Genomic DNA, 18,316 nt, shown 5'->3' with positions numbered 1-18,316 from the left:
TTACTAAAGATCCACTGATTTAAATGTTAATCTCACACAAAAAATATCTTCACTGAAACATCCAGAGTAACATTTAACCCACTACCTAGGCATCACGGCCCAGCCAAGTTGACCCATAAAATTAACCATTATTATACCTTAAATTAAACATATAGAACTTCCAAAGAGAAATTGCTGGTATTTGTCAGCAGGAATGATATCTGGGGACTAGGAAAAGGCTCCCCCCCCGCTTCACTGAATTTACCATACATGACTACACACCAACAGAGTGGACTATAAACCCAACAGCAATCTCTCGGTTATCTTTACTCTCTTCTGCAGCCTGGAATTTAGGAGGAAGTTTTTTCAGAAGCATTTATTTGTCCTCATTCAGTAGCAAAGACAACTGCCTTCAAATAAAGGTACTACTCTGCCACAGCTTTAATTATGACACGGTTTTGTTCTGTCTCCCCTGAAGACCAAGAATAGCTGTGAGCAGCGAGGACAACCTCTGCCTTGTTTATGGTTCAGTTCTGCCCAGCACAGTTGCTAGCAACTAGTCACTGCCCAATAAATAATTGATGAGTGAGTAGAAAACAAGCTGTGAAAGCCAAACAGCTTCCTGGTGTTCCTTGCTTGGTGTGACTCTTCAAGACACTAGGCCTCTTTACTTACAGACTGAAGTATTGATTCCTGCCAAAGCAGATAGCAATGATTATTAGATTTGTGGTCATTTTCTATTTATAGCATCACAGGTCTTCCAGGTGAGTGGGTAAATGGAGAGTCACTGCCACACGCCTGCTGTGGTTACAGAAGCCATTCTTTGAATTGTTTTTCTCACTAACCTGCAGAGAGAAAGCCCTTTTTCGCCTTTATAAAATCCCCAATGAAGGCAGAAACTCATGCATATCTGGTCTTTGCCAGAGACAACCTAAAATGCCCCAGAGATGGGCAATGACTATTTGCCTGCTGGAAGGTTATATTCACGGTGGAGGATTATCGCAGGAAGGAGCCGGAGCTTCCCCTCCCAGGCTTACATCTGCGCTAGTCTTTTCATCTGCTTCTTATTCCCCAGCAAATATCTTTAATTATCTATCTTGCACCAGCAAATCAGGAAAAGGGCATCACATCCCGGCGTAATCTCCGTGACCTTTAGGAACTGGCACGTCCCTCATGGGTAAGGGAGTCGAACCTCTTATTTTATTTAGTGTTCGCGTACTCTCCTGGGAAGGCTTGCTCCCCCTTCTCCCGCCCGTGCAGGTCTCCTAACAGCTTTCTGCTTGTGTGCGTGGCTGCAGCGGGGCTCGGCTTGGGGACGGGTTTCCACCAGGGGGCGCTGGAAGGGAGCGAGTGGGAGAAGCACCACTTCTCCGAACAGCTCCCCGCCGCTCTCAGTCCTGCAGATGAACGGTAGCTGAAGGGCTGCTGGGTCACCGCCGTCTGGGAAGCGAAGCTGGTGGCGTTCCCTCCGTTTCAAATGTTTTCAGTTTTATATCTGTGTAACCTCACGTCCATCCCCTGGCATTTACGATGGCAGAGTTTCCTTGTGAATCAGTGCTTCAGGCGAAATTCAGTCCTCCTGAGTTTGCTTATAATAACTGGCAGAAGGCCGGTGATTTTTATTTGAAAACATGAATAACTGGCTCGTTTCAAGAACTGCCTTGCGCCAAAGACTAGGCTAGTGGCCCAACGCACACAATCCAGGTTGTGGTTTTAGGACGAGGAATTCCAGGGCAGCTGCGCTCACAGCTGAAGGGCTCGGGGAATGGAAAAGTCTGGAAAACCTGTGGCTTTGGAAAAATGGCTCTGGGCAATTGGAACTGATCCTCTAAGTTCACTACAAGAAGCGCCTTATTTTTTTTCCAGAAATTTACAGAAAGGTCAAACCTCCTCATGACTGTAATAAATTCCCACCACTAGATCTATTTAAGGGACTTCTGAAGACCAGATACATGTTAATGGACTTAACCCATATCATCTGGGAGGTGTGACACATAGCTAGCTTTTTTTTTAACCTGAATTTCTACCTCTAAGCAGGCACCAGAAAAGACTTTCTGTACACCAGACCAAGAATCCACACCAATGAGGGAAAGAGAGAAAAGAAAATAGAGAGGGAGAGGGGGAGAGAGGGAAGGACAGGGGAAAGAAAGAGAGAGAGAGAGAGAAATACACTGAGTTTTTCACGGAAACATTTATTCAATTTAAAAAGTTATCCTTGATACAAACTTATGGTTACCAAAGGGGAAAGGTGGGGGGGGGGATAAATTAGGAGCTTGAGATTAACATATACACACTACTATATATAAAACAAATCATCAACAAGGACCTACTGTATAGCACAGGGAACTCGACTCAATATTCTGTAATAACCTATATGGGAAAAGAATCTGAAAAAGAATGGATATATGAATATGTATAACTGAATCACTTTGCTGTACACCTGAAACTAACACAACATTATAAATCAACTATACTCCAATATAAAATAAAATTTAAATTAAAAAATTTTTTAAAGATATCCTTGATTCTGAATTTATGCTCTTTATATATCTGAAGCATTAAATTATCCTTGCTTTGTGTGTGTGCCTCCTTTGATATTAAAAGGGCACTCCTTTCAACAGAATTACTGAAAGAACACTGTGCTTCCTTTTGATATTAAAATGTCCGTTCTTCTAAGAAATGATAGTCATCAGAGATGTGTTTTTGAATGTATGGACAAAATAAGTTAGCAACCCATTATTAGATGGGTTTAGCTTCTGGACATTATCCTGTCTGTGAAACCTTCAAGTAAGGGGAACAACTCCATTAGGGATTTGTTGGTTCCTAACAGGAAACAGGCAGCTAGCTCATGGGACAGTAACCGATAATCTGGGTGGAGGAGGAGAACGGTGCTGGCCTGGCTGGGCCTGAGGGGTGCTGTGTGTGGGGAAGGGGTGCAGAGACTCCGGAAGCCTGGGGAGCTGCATGGGGCACTGGGCACCAGGGGAGACAGGGTCCCAGGAGCAAAGATGCTGAAGGGAAAGGCAGAGTCTCCCTGAAGACTGATGGCTCCTCTGTTCACAGCTTCAGCCAGCAAAGCCCCGGGCACCAAACATTCCAGCACCGGAAGCCCTTGTTTGTTCCACACAGGAATTTTATTCCTTCCCAGTCCTGAGCTGGCATGAGGCGGACTTTGCAGGCATCTTGCCCACATCTCCTCCAACCCCAGGTCTCAGAGCAGTGTTTCCTAGGAGACTGTGGCCCGTGAGCTCCAAGTTCACGAGCAGCTCACAGACATCACAACCAAGACACCCGGCCTGCTTGGGATGTAGGTGCTTGGCCGCCAGACCCCCTGGCAGCCAGCACTGGGCAGAACCCCGACCCCCGAGGGCAGGAAGGGGACAGATGCCAGCCAGTGGGCTTCACTGCACAGAAGGGGCATCTGCCGGTCACACACAAGAAGGCTTGGAAACCTCACAGACGCAGTTCCAGATGGTGACTGCTGTTAGCATTATTGCTACAGGTTTCAGGCAGTTGCAGGGGGACAGAAGTGAAGTGGTTTAGAAACAAAAGGAAAGACACATATACTAGTGTCCATATTAACAATGAACCTATTTTTGAGAAAGGGGACCAACTCCAGCCTGAGGCAAAGTGGTAGTAAAAGTGGCCAAGTCTTTTTTTGGTCCATGGCTCTCCTAGCTTTTGCCACTGAATTAGGTATCTATTGTTGGAAACAAATTCGCTCCAAAGCTAGAGGCAGAAACTGTTTACTATCTCACAGTTTCTGTGGGTCTGGAGTCCAGGCACTGCTTAACTGGGCGCCTCTGAATCAAACTGAGAAGTTCATGAAGCTCACGAAATTGTAGTAAAGGGGAGTTGGGATTTGCTGGAGAATCTACTTTCAAGTTCAGTCACATGGCTGTCGCTGGCCTTGGTGGCATGGTTCCTGGTGATGGGGATTCTCCACAGGCTGCCTGAGAATGCTCACAGCATGGCAGCAGGTTATCCAAGAGACAGGGAGCCCAAGGGCACGAAGAAGCCACAGTCTGCCGTAACCTAACCTCCCAGTAACGCTCCATCCATCCCTGTTACCATACTCCATTTGTACCCAAGGAGAGGGATCGTGCAAGGGTGTGGACAGCTGGAGGGGGACATCACTGGGGCCACCTTAGAGATGCCTGTGCAGCTACCCTCGTTATCTCTGTATTAATTGTAAAAGAAATAACAGAAGATACTAACTTAAAGGGGTTGGCGTGGGACTCAAACACACAAGGAATAAGAGAGGGCTTTGAAAGCAGAGACCCAAGAAAGGCAGTGTGACCAAGCGGTCCTTACCTCACCCCCCCCGATCAAATCATGAGTCTAGAAAACTGCATTTGAACAGTATCCTAAAGCACACTTCAGGCACACCAACACTTAAGAACCACCCAATTATTATTTTTCCTTCTACTTTATAAATTGGGAAGAAAAGACAGAGAAATTAGGTGATGATGAGATGGAGGGAAGGGAGGTGGTCAGCTTTTCGAACCCCCAGCACGTCTCCCTGGTCCCCGTCCCCTAAATGATTCTCCTGGGCTGTGTCTGTCCTCAGAGCAGGGGTTATTTGGGAGAAACGACCAATTGTGTTTCACAAACTGACCCTCACAGGAGCAGTGCCCTGGTACCACTCCCAGGCTCTGCCCACCAGTCAGTAAGATCAATATCGCACCTTCCACAAGGATCTCCTCCTGCCCTACAGCAGCCTATGAGGCCAGACTTCTATGACAGCCCTTAAAACAACCAATGTATTTCCCAAATGACTCTGGCCCGAAAAACACCTATAAACATTTTTTTGATTAGTAGTAACACACCCTGGGGCACCTCTTAGCTTTCTCTGGTCAACAGTAAACACTCATTGTTTTACCCAGAAGAAAATGGAGCCACGGCTTCCCTGGTGGTGCAGTGGTTAAGAATCCGCCTGCCAATGCAGGGGACACGGGTTCGAGCCCTGGTCCGGGAAGACCCCACAGGCCGCGGAGCAACTAAGCCCGTGCGCCACAACTACTGAGCCTGCGCTCTACAGCCTGCGAGCCACAACTACTGAAGCCTGCATGCCTAGAGCCCGTGCTCCGCAACAAGAGAAGCCACTGCAATGAGAAGCCCGCGCACCACAACGAAGAGTAGCCCCCGCTCACTGCAACTAGAGAAAGCCCGTGTGCAACAACAAAGACCCAATGCAGCCAAAAATTTAAAATAAATTAATAAATTTTTAAAAAAAAAAAGAAAGAAAGAAAATGGAGCCACATCTAAGTGCAATCTGTGGAAGAAATAAACAGGTGAGTCTTACCGTTGAATCAAATTATCAGAAGCTGGAAAGGACAGTGAGAGTTCATCAAACCCATGCCCTTCTGGCCAGACAGAATGATCCTCAAAATATCCCCACTAATAGGTGGTCTCCTATTCAATCCTTTGGGTAAGCTAATCCTTGTCTCAACCCTCACTGTTTATTTTATATATAGCTGAATCCTTCCTGTTACCATTTACAGCCTTTTCTCTAGTTCTGACCTCAGGAGAAATGAAGAACAGATGCCCACATGGCTTTTAATGGAAAGGTTCTTATTAAGTCACTGCTCATCTCTGTCCTGCCGTTAGGGGAGGTGGGGACATGGGTTACTGCTTCTTAGCTCTTTCTGCTTTGCTCTGCTTGGCCTGTGTTTCTGATAATGGGCACCCCGTCTTGATCTATGTGTGGACCCAGACTGTAAGTTATAATTCAGGTAGGTACAAGTGGAGTAGCCTGGTTTATTTTTTACGAATCCTACCAACAAGTGTTGGGTCCTATGCGGTGATTTGGTTTAAACACATGATATTTAAAAATTGCAAAAAATTTTTCCTAATGCCACTTAAAAATCAGAAGTGCAAAAACTGTTGTCAGTGGCTTTGATTGCTTTATTCTGATGTGACTGAGCTTTGTTGAAGCTTGTTTCCATAGTCATCCAGAATTAAAATCAGTATTTTTCTTCCCGATTTTTAATTATTTGCATGATAAGGCTCTCTTGAGTCTTTGAGGTAAATCAACAAGCATTTCCAAACTTGTACATGGGACTGAATAGTCTTCCAAAGCAACTCCAAAATTAAGTTCATGAAGAGCCTGTCATTTTAATCTATTGTTTCTCTATAGTATCTTGTTGGGAGGTAGGCAGAAAGAGAGTGCCCATTGTACAGATGGGGACCTGATTTAAAGAAGTTACCAAAGGTGACCCACTAATGTTGCAGCAAATCCTGAAGTGGAACTTGGTCTCCTAGACTTTTGCTCTCAGTTCTTTACACTATATTCTAAATACAAATACTTTTCAAACTGATTGCATTTCTACACACACAGGTAGATTTAAGGACACTATTTTGTTTTCTTTTGTGTTCTTAATGCTGAACATTTTCTAAAATTACATCACCATCATGGGTATTTAAATAACAAACAAAACCCTGTCACAACATCTGGGGAAATTATCTTCCACACTTCACAATTTCTGGCGTTCAAGACTAAGTACCATGCCCAGAACAAGCCCTGAAGATAAAGGACAAAGCCATCTTACTTACAGGTGGAAAGAATCATGGCTGCACTTGTGCGGGGAGCAAACAAAACAGCCTTCAGGTCTTCAGCGATGCTCCTGTCACAAAAACACAACTTTTAACTGAAATCATAGCTCACCCAAGACGTTTCTCACAGGCAAAGTTAACCCCACCTATTTTCCTGTTCTAAAAACCTCAGAGAAGTGTGTGAATGACAGCCCGATGGCCTACATAAGAGAAAGCTCAATAATCTACATCCAGATCTTTGAGGGTAGCTGCTATTAGTTCTTCATTCCCGAGTGCGTGGGTGACTCCAGCAAACACCATTTTCAAGAAATCACAAGATTTTGGTAAACGGGACCTTAAAAAGAGCATGAACTCAAATTGCTCTCTCTGGACAGAGAAAGAATTGGAGGCACAGATAAGATAAGGGACACCGTTAGTGGTAGAAACAGAATTAGATTGTAAGTTTTGAAGTACCACGTCTAGAATATTCTGTCCTCCTACTCAGTACTAACACTTCAGGCACCGTATGAGGAAAGTTTATTTTGCGGGGCAGGAGGGAAAACTAATCCATCCCCAGGTGACTGGGGCGTGGCCGAGAGCTACAAACACAACAACATCAACAATAAAGACGCACTTAGGAGTTTCACTTCATCCCACTGAAAAATAACCAAAAACTAAAACCAAAGGGAACCACTGCACTGAAGACACAGTAGATTCACGTTGCCCTTCCTATTTCCTGCTTTACAGATTAAGATCTCTTTACACATTCTGGGTGGATTCTTCTATTTTTACTTCTCCTTTAGCTGTAGCTATGGTTTGATATAAACACTTTTTTTTTTAAGCTCTAGTGAAATATTTAAAGATTTTTGAAGAAAATATTCCCAGATGTTGCCAAATCTTGTTTTCCCATCAAAAGTATACGTTAACTATTAGGGCAAGGGCTATACTTTCTCCTCTCTCTTCAAAGCCACCTAGCACTTTAAACACAGTTCCTCAAGGTCAAAAGGGAAGTATGGGATGGGGCTGGGAGGGGCGGGAGGAGTCAAGGTGAGAGACGAAGGAAGGAGAAAGGTATGACAATGATAGCAGGGTACAGCTCGCATACAGCCAACCCCTTGAATGAGCTATAATTCAGTTAACAGGTGTGTATATTTCTGTGATGGGGGTACAGTTAAACGGGAAGATGAGAAGGAAGGTGGCAAACAGATTGTGACAAGGCTTAGGATCAATATTTTATTTTTTTCCATTATAAGGGGGGGACAGGGAAGGATAGAAGACAGCCTTCAGGCGATGAACTGACCAGAATGGAAAGATGATTCTCCATGGTCATATGAAGGTGCTACTCAGAGAAGCCAGCCACTGCCTGTGTCCCTTAAAAGGTCTTGATTTTCCATAAACGCAGCTTGTATAATAATTTTTTTAACCATTAAAGCACTTAGTGAGTTAAATGGTTCTAGTACCACTGCTATAATATTCAAGCCAGTGCAATCCACAAAAGAGGGTAGATGGGTCATTCACCTTGACTTTGCTTGCTCTTGCCTCTAGATCCTTAGCGGAAACATAGGGAAATAAGAAGTCACACGCAGAGGACATGCTATCCGGGTCCCAACAACCTGGCATGTGACAAAAGAAGCCACTCTCTTGTTAATGAGACTTGAAGATGGTAGAGGAAGTGGGCCTTGAGGATGTAGCTTAAAAAAAATCAAATGTAGAGGCCTCAGCTCATTCTCGGAAGCAAGAGCCATAATAAATCCTCTGGGATCCTGAGTCCTGCTCTACACAGGTTCCTTTGGGCCCCACGTGAATGGATAAGACTTCTTAGTGCTTCAAACACAAACCACAGAGATGCCTTTTTCACGTCCCAAGGTCTACAGGGGGTCCTCGAGGAAACAGGCAGCCAGGTAATAGTATTTGTGCTATTCTGAGGCCATGGGCACAACTTCTGGCCCGTTACTTGCTTGGGAAACCAGGGGGATAAACTCCTGAACCTAGCATTGCCCACCTGTGAGCTGTTTCCTTGGCAACACTGTGGTTTAACCTCGTCAGCTGTTCCTGGAGAATGTTCTGTGGGATGCTGTTGACTGAGACAACTCGTCGCTGGGCGTTAAGTAGCTTCTTCACATAAGAACTACTTATGTGAACGCTATGTAAAGAGTGTTCACACAATGCTCCACAGCATGGGGGAGACCACGGTCCCCCAGAGCAGACGAACTCCCGAAGAAAAGCCCTGTGTCTTCCTGGGCTTTCTATGCCCACAAAACCAACAATACAGTGTGGGGCGATACACGGCCTTGCTTTCATGATGGAGACTGCCTTTCTTTTCCCTGGGCTCATGCGTAAATGAGGTTCTAACTCAGATGGTGTCCTGGTCAGAAATTATAAGGGTCAGAAACCCACTCAAATAAACTCAATTGCAGGGTCTACTATGAAGCTATAACAGACAATCTCTCTGATGCAGGAACCCAAGTCCAACCTGGCCTCCTGAAAGCCATCTGGGAGACAGCTCAGACGCCATGCTCTCCATTTTTCCTGGCTGCTCCCTGAATTCTGCCAGAACTTGGCTTGCTCCTGGGTCTTGCGTGCAGCTGGGACGGCCTTTACGGTGAACACCATCTGACCCTTCTGCTCCAGAGCACACTTCCACATTTATGTCCAGGGGCAGATTCTTAAGACACAGAAACTGATCGATTGCCCTTAGGCTCAATTTTCCATCCAACTCCAATTAGCTGTGGATACCGTGGGCAGGTCCACTTAGCCCAAACACAGCCCCTGCTGGGGGCTTAAGCTGGACAGGCACCTCAAACATGGCTACCCAAATGAGGAGGGGGCATTAGTGATAGAAGGGTCCAGACATTTTTCTCTTCAGTAGGGAATTAAAAGACAACTCATAAAATCAACTATACTCTAATAAAAATCAAATAAAAAAAAGACGACTCATGTTTCTTATAAATATATAACTTTATATATTATATATATTTACAATATGTACAGCATACAAATATGTTTTAATGTAATACTAATGGCAGTCTTGAAAACAGATGTTTCAAAACAAAAGATGGGTACTTATCCAAGGTGGGTTCCTGATCCATTCGGAACCCATATTCCAGACAATGCCCCAGCCCAGATTTCTGTAGAAGTCACAGGGAAGAGAGGGGTGGATGGAATGTGGCTCGGATACCCTTCCCCCTCCCAATTACCCTGGCTTTCCACTGGCACCAGCTAACATGACCCCACATACACCCTTAAAATGGGCAGACCCTGGGGCCTGGGCACAGTGCCTGGCACATAGTGGGCACTCCAGTACTTGTGGAATGAATAAAAGTGGCTGCTTTTAACCATCATGTCTAAGGCAGCATTTCCATAATCCAGAAGATTCGGTCACAGAGCTACGGCTGGTCTAGAAGCAAATGTTTTAGGTGTTTCCACTTTATAAGTAAAACAATCTACACGTTCAAGTGCTAAATAAATTAATAGTTTGCCACAAAGTGCCATTTCTTCCTGGTGCTTTGGAATCTGGAAGCCATCACATCATCCGGTCACAGCACTTATCTTCCAAAAGTTTCTGTACATTCGACTAGTTCATCTATCGTGCGCAGCAAGTCTTCAAAGGAAGGCCTTCCCTCTGGTTTCTACAATTCAAAATCAAGTAGAAGCTGTGGGTTCCAGAATCCATCCCCAAAATGATTTTTCACTGCTCCAACTCAGATAGCATTGCATACCAGAGTAAGGGACTCCTTGCTTCGGGGCCGGAACACACATGCATCTCCAAACAGGTCTAATCGATCCTGCATGTGCTGCTGCTACACTAACCTTTCTGCCACATGGCTTTGGCATCCCATTCAAGAACCTAGCAGAGATCCTAACTGCCCGCAAAATCAAGTCCTGCTAACTTGCAGGGTCCTCTATAACCTGCCCCTCCCCCAGGCCCTTGCTACCCAGTTTTATTTCCCACAGAAACCCTCACATGGGCCCTATGCTCAATCAGAACAACCTCTACCCTTGTATACACACACCAAGTTCATCACCACCACCCTACCTTTGCTCACATTGTCCCCACTCCCCCTAGCACCACTTCTTGGCCAGAAGGCCAATCAATGCTCTTGGGAGGCATTATAGCAAGTGACCAGGGCATGGGCTTTGGAGTCAGACAGGACTCTGCTTCTCTGTAGTTAAGTGGCCTTAGGCAAGCAACAACTTGATATCCTCATCCACAGAGTGGTCATAGTAAAAGTATCCACACTTTGAAGGGTTATTTCGAGAACTAAATTGAAAGCACTTCGCACAGTGCCTAGCACATCATACCTGTGAGCTAATGTTACTGTTATCTTTCAAAAGTCATTTTGGTGTCTAATCTCTTCTATGAGGTGACATTTTAACATGGGGCGAAGGAAAACTTCCGACGACTGAGAGTAAATGACCTGAGGAAGCTGAGGCTTGGAGAAAAAAAACTTCTCTGGTGAAAGAGTAATACTTCGACAACACTAGAGATCCACTGAAAGAACAGCTACTTCTCTGGGTTTATCCCCAGAGTCCCCAGCTCAGGCGACTGTGGCAGGAGCCCCACTTGGGAAGGGAGCGGCAGCCTGAGTTTACTATCTTAATTATTAGTGTTTTCCACTTCTTCACATCTTCTTCCCATTATTCAGACTGAGTTGAGAAGACTGGCTTCCTGCTTAAGAGTTAGAAATCATATAAAACATGCGCTCATTCACTAGGCTATAAAGACCACACAGTTTGAATCGACCAAGCCCAGATCCCTGAATGCTTTAGAGATTGAAGAAAAAAGCACCCGAAAAATGTTATACCTCCTGCCAACATCTCAGCATCACCTCGTATACATATCTGGACGCCAACTTCGGCTGATGGAGTCGGTGGCCGCGAGTAACCATGGTTACCACTTCATAGTTGGTGTTTTTCTCAAAGGGCATTCTGCCTTCAGTGAATATTTCCCACATTAAGACACCTGGAAGAGGAGAAGGATTGCCAAACGATGCACTCAGTTCCTCTTCAGGGCAGAGTTGAGGGGAAATGGAGCATGGCTCTTACCAAATGACCAGATATCTGATTTGCTGCTAAAGCGGCTGTAATTAAACACCTCAGGTGGACACCACTTCACGGGAAATTTAGCACCGGAAGAACTCGTGTACTGATCATCCAGAACATACCTAGAGTAAGACACTGAGTTACGGTCTGTATTTTGTACATGTTCTTTAATTTTTCTCCCCCTTAAAATCAAAAGCACAGTTGACTGAAGTCCAACAGGCATCCGGTTGAAGCTGGCTGTTTGCCTGTGCAACCACGCCTCTGCAATTGCCCTCTTCCTCTAAGTGCTTGAGATGGATGCACCGTGACATTCTATCCGCGCTTTCACTTTTCTGTTTTTCTTTTTCATAAGGCATTGGAGGCAGCATACAATAAAAGAGTCTTGCAAACTTTCTTTTAAAGAAGCAGTTCTGTTCTTTAAACAAAAAATTTTACCCAAAGGCCCCACATGTAAAACATCTAAAGCAGAGCTGCTCTAAAGGAAGTGGTGCAAAGCGCTTGGAGCACGTGTGCTTTTGCCCCCATGATTCCACAGAGCACAACTTAAAACTATAGCAAATAAAAAGAGCAAATTGCAAAATGATGTACGCACATGGTGGTGTATATAGGTATATACCATTACGTCCATCCTCTATACACACACACTCAGAACAATACTATGTAATTTCTCTATGGGAGCATACTTATGTCCTTCTGGAAGGACACACACAAACTGGTAACACTGGTTACCCCTGGGGAGGATCTTAATTGGGGTGCTAAATATGGGTTCTTCAGCCCTTTCTGTAATGTGTTCAGTATGTATTTACAAGAGGAAGGTGTTTACATATTATAGGAACATACCAGGTTAATTTCTGCAAGCTCCATGGGAAAATATTCAAATGATTGCACAAACTTCCTTCGCTGTATAGACAAAGATGGTGACAGTGCCACCATGGGCGTCTGTCAGTCAGGGGAGTCTGAACTGAGTGTAGAATGAGTGTTTCAAAGGAGCTGATGCAAAAGTACAGGTTTTTTGAAAGCCAAACATATGAAAATCAAACCTGAAATTGGAGGCCTTGCCTGTTAGATACAGAATATCTTCACAGAAAACAAACAAAGAGCACTGGGTCCTTATTGCCCTGACAGCCAGCAGTTCTGGTCCCATTTCGGACAGCAATGGCTTTCTAACCTCCCTCGGCCCGAGTTTCCTCAGGAGTGAGACCTGGCCTGGCCTGCCTTTATAACCGTTCCTCATGCTGGCCATGGGCTGACCACCCCGACCCCCTTTGGATTCTTGAGCAGGTCAAGCTCATCCCAAATTTCAAGCTTTTGGACTCGGTGTTCTGCCACCTGGAATATTTTATCCTCAGACTTTCACCTAACTGACTACTTCCTGCCTTTTGGGTCTCTTTTCAGATATCCTGGTCTCAAAGAGGCCTTCGAGAGGCACCAGATTTGAAGTCGCTACCGTCACCCCTGCCCCGCGCCATCACTCAGTACCCGCCCGCCCCACCAGCCCCAAGTTATCGCTATCACAGGGGTCGGCAAACTTTTTCTGTAAAAGGCCAGACAAAGAGTGTTTTAGATTTTGCAGGCCTCTGTAGAGTGAAAGCAGCCAGCCAGCATATCTGTGAATGAGTCTGTGTCCTATTAACACTTTATTTATGGACACTGGCTTTTGACTTTCAGATAATTTTCACATGTCATAATATTTTTAAAGTTTTTTTTTCTCAACCATTAAACAATGTGAACACCGTGGTTGGCTCACGGGCCATACACACATAAGTGTTGGGTCAGATGTGGTCCAGAAGCCGAGGTTTGCGGACCCCTGCTCTGTCACCTCGCTCTGTGCTCTCCCCTCTTAGTGGTTCTCAGGTCTTATGTTTCTCTCGCCTCCTGAATTTAAGCTGCACGTGGGCAGGGACTCACATGGATAATGTCATCCTCTGCAAGGGTTCAATCTGTAGTGTTGTGCCTGGCACAGAGCAGGCACCTAATTTTGTATGGATGGGTGTACAGATAAATGAATGGATGAAGGAAGGAGGGAAAGAAAGGACAAATGAAATACTTTATAAAGGACTTTTCTAACACCCTATTAAGATTACAAAAATTTAGAGAATAAAAACATTACAGATTTGCGTATTCTAAAAACTTACCCCGAACACATTTCTATCAAAACAAAAGATTCTAGAAATTTAATCCACACCAGGGAGAAAAGAAAGTAGTGTATTTAACGGGCTATACTACCACCTAGTGGAGAGAATGATTAACAATAATTAACACAATGTATACTGTGTTATTTTAATATATTTTATCTCAGGACATCTAATAGGGTTTCCTTTTCGCTTTATCAGTGCAGATTATTTCCATGCTTATCAATTCTATAAGCTAATGTGAATATCAACTAAAGCCATATAATGAAGTATTAAGTAATCATAATTTCTCAACAGTTTACCTGAGAAAAAGCCAAAGCTAACAGTAAAAAGACAAATTCAGCAAAGAAATCTTTCAAAATATAGATAATCTATTTTCTAACCTTATATAAAAAACACTAAGAAGCAGAAAAATCAATCTGTACAAAAATGATGGGGACTTAAAGAAAAATGATGGGTACTTCTAATGTTTTGTTAAAGGAACAAAAGATATTTCAAAATAGCTCTTAAACAGGCATCAGAGGAAGAAGTTGACACAAACTGCAAAGAAAAAGTCAAGTACTTTCAAGGGAAAGGCCACAGTCTTACATTAATTTAATCCAAAATTTATAGAAAATGTTCACATATACTCAGCCTTACCTAGCCATTCCAAAATCAGAAACTTTCACAATTCCTGCCTCATTTACTAGACAATTTCTGGCAGCCTGGAAAACAACATTATAATGGTATATTAGTTGCAAAGTTCCACAATAAAAGTAGAAAAATATAAGTTCTATTTATATTAAATTTAGTGTAACCCAGTCAACATTTTCAGAGGTGGTGTCTCTTATAAATTTATTTTTACCCCTATGGAAATGTCTTCAACATTTATATGAAAGAATGGATAGAAAGACAGTCAAAAGTCTCATGTGCAAAAAGGCATTATTACATAATCTTTGCCAACTGTCATATCTATACAAGGACTAATAGGAGGGTCAATCAGCTTTTTGCCCACCCATTTCTATTCTTATTAAACTATCTGATTTTCTTATTGATAGTGACAACATCTCTTAAAGTCCTTAATTCAGGTTCTTACTAGGCGAGCCTTATAACACACAAGCATCAGAGTGATGGGTGAACAATCTTTTACCCAGTGGCTTTGCTCAATGATTGGTCTTCTCTAACCCAAAGAGTCAAAAGAACAGCCATGTGTAACATAGTTTGCCTTGTCATTTATGACAAATACAATTCTAGATTATTTATACTTTCTTCCCCATTCTTTAAGGTTACAAGGTTCAAGAAAATAGTTTGGAAAAAGACATAGTATTTCTCAGAAGGAAGACATGATGACAATCTTTTTCATGCTATAACCCATAGACTAAGAATGTATTTTTCTTCCTTATGCTTCAGAATTTTATTCTCTGTACATGGCAAATTCCATTTACACGAGGTTATTTCCTGTTGAATGCGTTTTAAGAGTCTCTTTTAAAGTATGAGTTAATACCCGTTCCCTGGATTATCACCGTCTTCCTATAAAGATACCTTATCATGCCTTTACTTTATAGTCACCAGGATTCTTCACCCAGGAGACAGAAGCATCAAAATCTTCCCTTAAGGGATGACAAAAACCTACCCTAATGATGTCAGTATCATAGGCACAAACATATCAAAATTGCCTTCACCAAGGTGTGGTATGTGTAGAGAGGTGTAACCTGCCATACCCACGTAGACAACAGATTTCCATCAGTTTTAAAAGTCAAAAAAGAGGAAGGTGCTAAATTCACAAGTTTCAATATGACAAAGAGATGTTCTTTATCATCACTGAGCATAATAATAATAATAACTAATGTTACACATATCACATCTTCTATTTTGCAAAGTCCTTTGCCCCAATCATAAAATGTGATCTTTAAAAGTTTTGTGAAAGAAAAGCCCAGGACTGGATGGCTTCACTGGTGAATGCCACCAAACATTTAAAGAAGAGTTAACACCAATCCTAAGTTCTCAAACTCTTCCAAAAAATTTTAAAAGGTTCACTTCCAATCTCATTTTATAAGGTCAACATCACCCTAACTCCTAAGCAAGATAAGGACACAAAAAGAAAATAAAAATACAGGCCAATATGGCTGATGAACATAGATGAAAAAATCCTCAACAAAATATTAGCAGACAGAATTCAACAGCACATTAAAAGGATCATACGCCATGATCCAGTGGTGTTTATCCCTGGGATACAAGGATGGTTTGACATAGGCAAATCAAAAACGTGATACACCACACTAACAGAAGGAAGGATAAAAATCACATGATCATCTCAACAGATATAGAAAAAGCATTTGACAAAATTCAAAATCCTTTCATTTCATGATTAAAAACTCTCAACAAGTTAGGTATAGAAGGAATGTACCTCAACATAATAAAAGTCATATATTACAAGCCCACAGCTAACAACATACTCAATGGTGAAAAGCTAAAAGCTTTTCTTCCAAGATCAGAAACAAGACAAGGATGCCCACTCTTGTCACTTCTATTGAACATAGTACTGAAAGTCCTAGCCAGAGCAACTAGGTAAGAAAAAGAAATAAAAGGCATCCAAATTGGAATAGAAAAGTAAGATTGTCTCTGTTTGCAGATGACATGATCTTATATATAGAAAACTCTAAAGACTCCACTAAAAAACTGTTAGAAGTAATAAAAGAACTCAGTAAAGTTGCAGGATACAAACTAAACATAGAAAAATCAGTTTTGTTTCTATACGCTAACAATGAACTGAGAGAAATTAAGAAAGCAAGTGAATTTCAATAGCAACAAAAACATTAACATACATAGGTAAATTTCACCAAGCAGGTGAAAGATCTGTACACTGAAAACTGTAAGACACTGATGAAAGAAACTGAAGAAGACACAAATAAATGGCAAGATATCCTGTGTTCACAGAGTGGAAGAATTAATACTGTTAAAATGTCCATACTACCCAAAATGATCTACACATTTAATGCAACCCTATCAAAATTCCACTACATTTTTCAGAGAAATATAAAAAACAATCTAAATTTCATACGAAACTACAAAAGACCTTGAATAGCCAAAACAATCTTGAAAATGAATAAAGCTGGAGGCATCACATTTCCTGATTTTGAACTAGATTACAGAAATATAGTAATCAAAACTGTATGGTACTGGCACAGAAACAGAGACATAGACCAATGGAACAGGACAGAGAATCCAGAAATAAACCCATGTATATATGGTCAACTAATCTTTAACATGGGCACCAAGAACACACAATGGGGAAAGGATAATCTCTTCCATAAATGGTGCTGAGAAATTCAAATATCCATAGGCAAAATAATGAAATTGGACCCTACTCTTACACCATACACAAAATTAACTTGAAATTGATTAAAGACTTAAATGTAACACCTGAAAATATACAACTCCTAGAAGAAAACATAGGGGAAAAGCTCTTTGACATGGTCTTGGCAATGATTTTTTGGATCTGACACCAAAGCACAGGCAACAAAAGCAATAATAAATAACTAGGGCTATACCAAAGTAAAAAGTGTTTTCACAGCAAAGGAAACAATCAACAAAACGAAAAGGCAAACTACAGAATGGGAAAAAAAATATTTGTAAAACATGTATCTGATAAAGGGTTAATATCTAAAATATATAAGGATCTCATTCAACTCAACAGCAAAAAAGTAAATATTCGATTGAAAAAGGAGCAGAGGACTGAATACACATTTTATCAAAAAAGACACACAAGGGAATTCCCTGGCGGTCCAGTGGTTAGTACTCCACACTTCCACTGCAGGGGGCACAGGTTCAATACTAGTTGGGGAACTAAGATCCCGCATGCCGTGCGGCAAGGCCAAAAAAAAAAAAAAAAAAAAAAAGACATGCAAATGGCCAATAGGTACGTGGAAAGGGGCTCAACACCACTAATCATCAGGGAAATGCAAATCAAAACCACAATGAGATATCACCTCACACCTGTCAGAACGACTACCAACAAAAACACGAGATGACAACAGCTGGCAAAAAAGAAAAGGTGGAGAGCAGAAGCAAGAAGAACTACAATCCTGTAGCCTGTGGATCAAAAACCACATTCACAGAAAGATAGACAAGATGAAAAGGCAGAGGGCTATGTACCAGATGAAGGAACAAGATAAAACCTCAGAAAAACAACCAAATGAAGTGAAGATAGGCAACCTTCCAGAAAAAGAATTCAGAATAATGATAGTGAAGATGATCCAGGACCTCGGAAAAACAATGGAGGAAAAGATCGATAAGATGCAAGAAATGTTTAACAAAGACCTAGAAGAATTAAAGAACAAACAAACAGAGATGCACAATAAAATAACTGAAATGAAAACTACACTAGAAGGAATCAATAGCAGAATAACTGAGGCAGAAGAACGGATAAGTGACCTGGAAGACAGAATGGTGGAATTCACTGCCGCAGAACAGAATAAAGAAAAAAGAATGAAAAAAAATGAAGACAGCCTAAGAGACCTCTGAGACAACATTAAATGCAACAACATTCGCATTATAGGGGTCCCAGAAGGAGAAGAGAGAGAGAAAGGACCAGAGAAAATATTTGAAGAGATTATAGTCGAAAACTTCCCTAACATGGGAAAGGAAAT

The 18,316-nt window shown here is 42.3% G+C and overlaps 1 protein-coding gene across 1 annotated transcript in view; it reads right to left on the bottom strand.

The window, feature by feature from the left end:
• Positions 1-9,478: 9,478 nt before the first annotated feature.
• Positions 9,479-18,316, bottom strand: part of TEC (tec protein tyrosine kinase) — a 125,698-nt gene continuing 116,860 nt past the window's right edge. The window contains exons 15-18 of the mRNA XM_059923056.1: positions 14,328-14,392; positions 11,560-11,678; positions 11,319-11,476; positions 9,479-10,142 (exon numbers count right to left, since the gene is read on the bottom strand). Of these exons, the coding sequence (XP_059779039.1) occupies positions 10,059-10,142; positions 11,319-11,476; positions 11,560-11,678; positions 14,328-14,392 (426 nt within the window). The 3' untranslated portion in view covers positions 9,479-10,058. The remainder of the gene's footprint in view (positions 10,143-11,318; positions 11,477-11,559; positions 11,679-14,327; positions 14,393-18,316) is intronic.

Source organism: Balaenoptera ricei, chromosome 5 (genome assembly GCF_028023285.1).
Source record: "Balaenoptera ricei isolate mBalRic1 chromosome 5, mBalRic1.hap2, whole genome shotgun sequence".
Taxonomy (NCBI): domain Eukaryota; kingdom Metazoa; phylum Chordata; class Mammalia; order Artiodactyla; family Balaenopteridae; genus Balaenoptera; species Balaenoptera ricei.
Note: the sequence above shows the minus strand (reverse complement) of the source record. Positions and strands in the feature narration are given on the sequence as shown.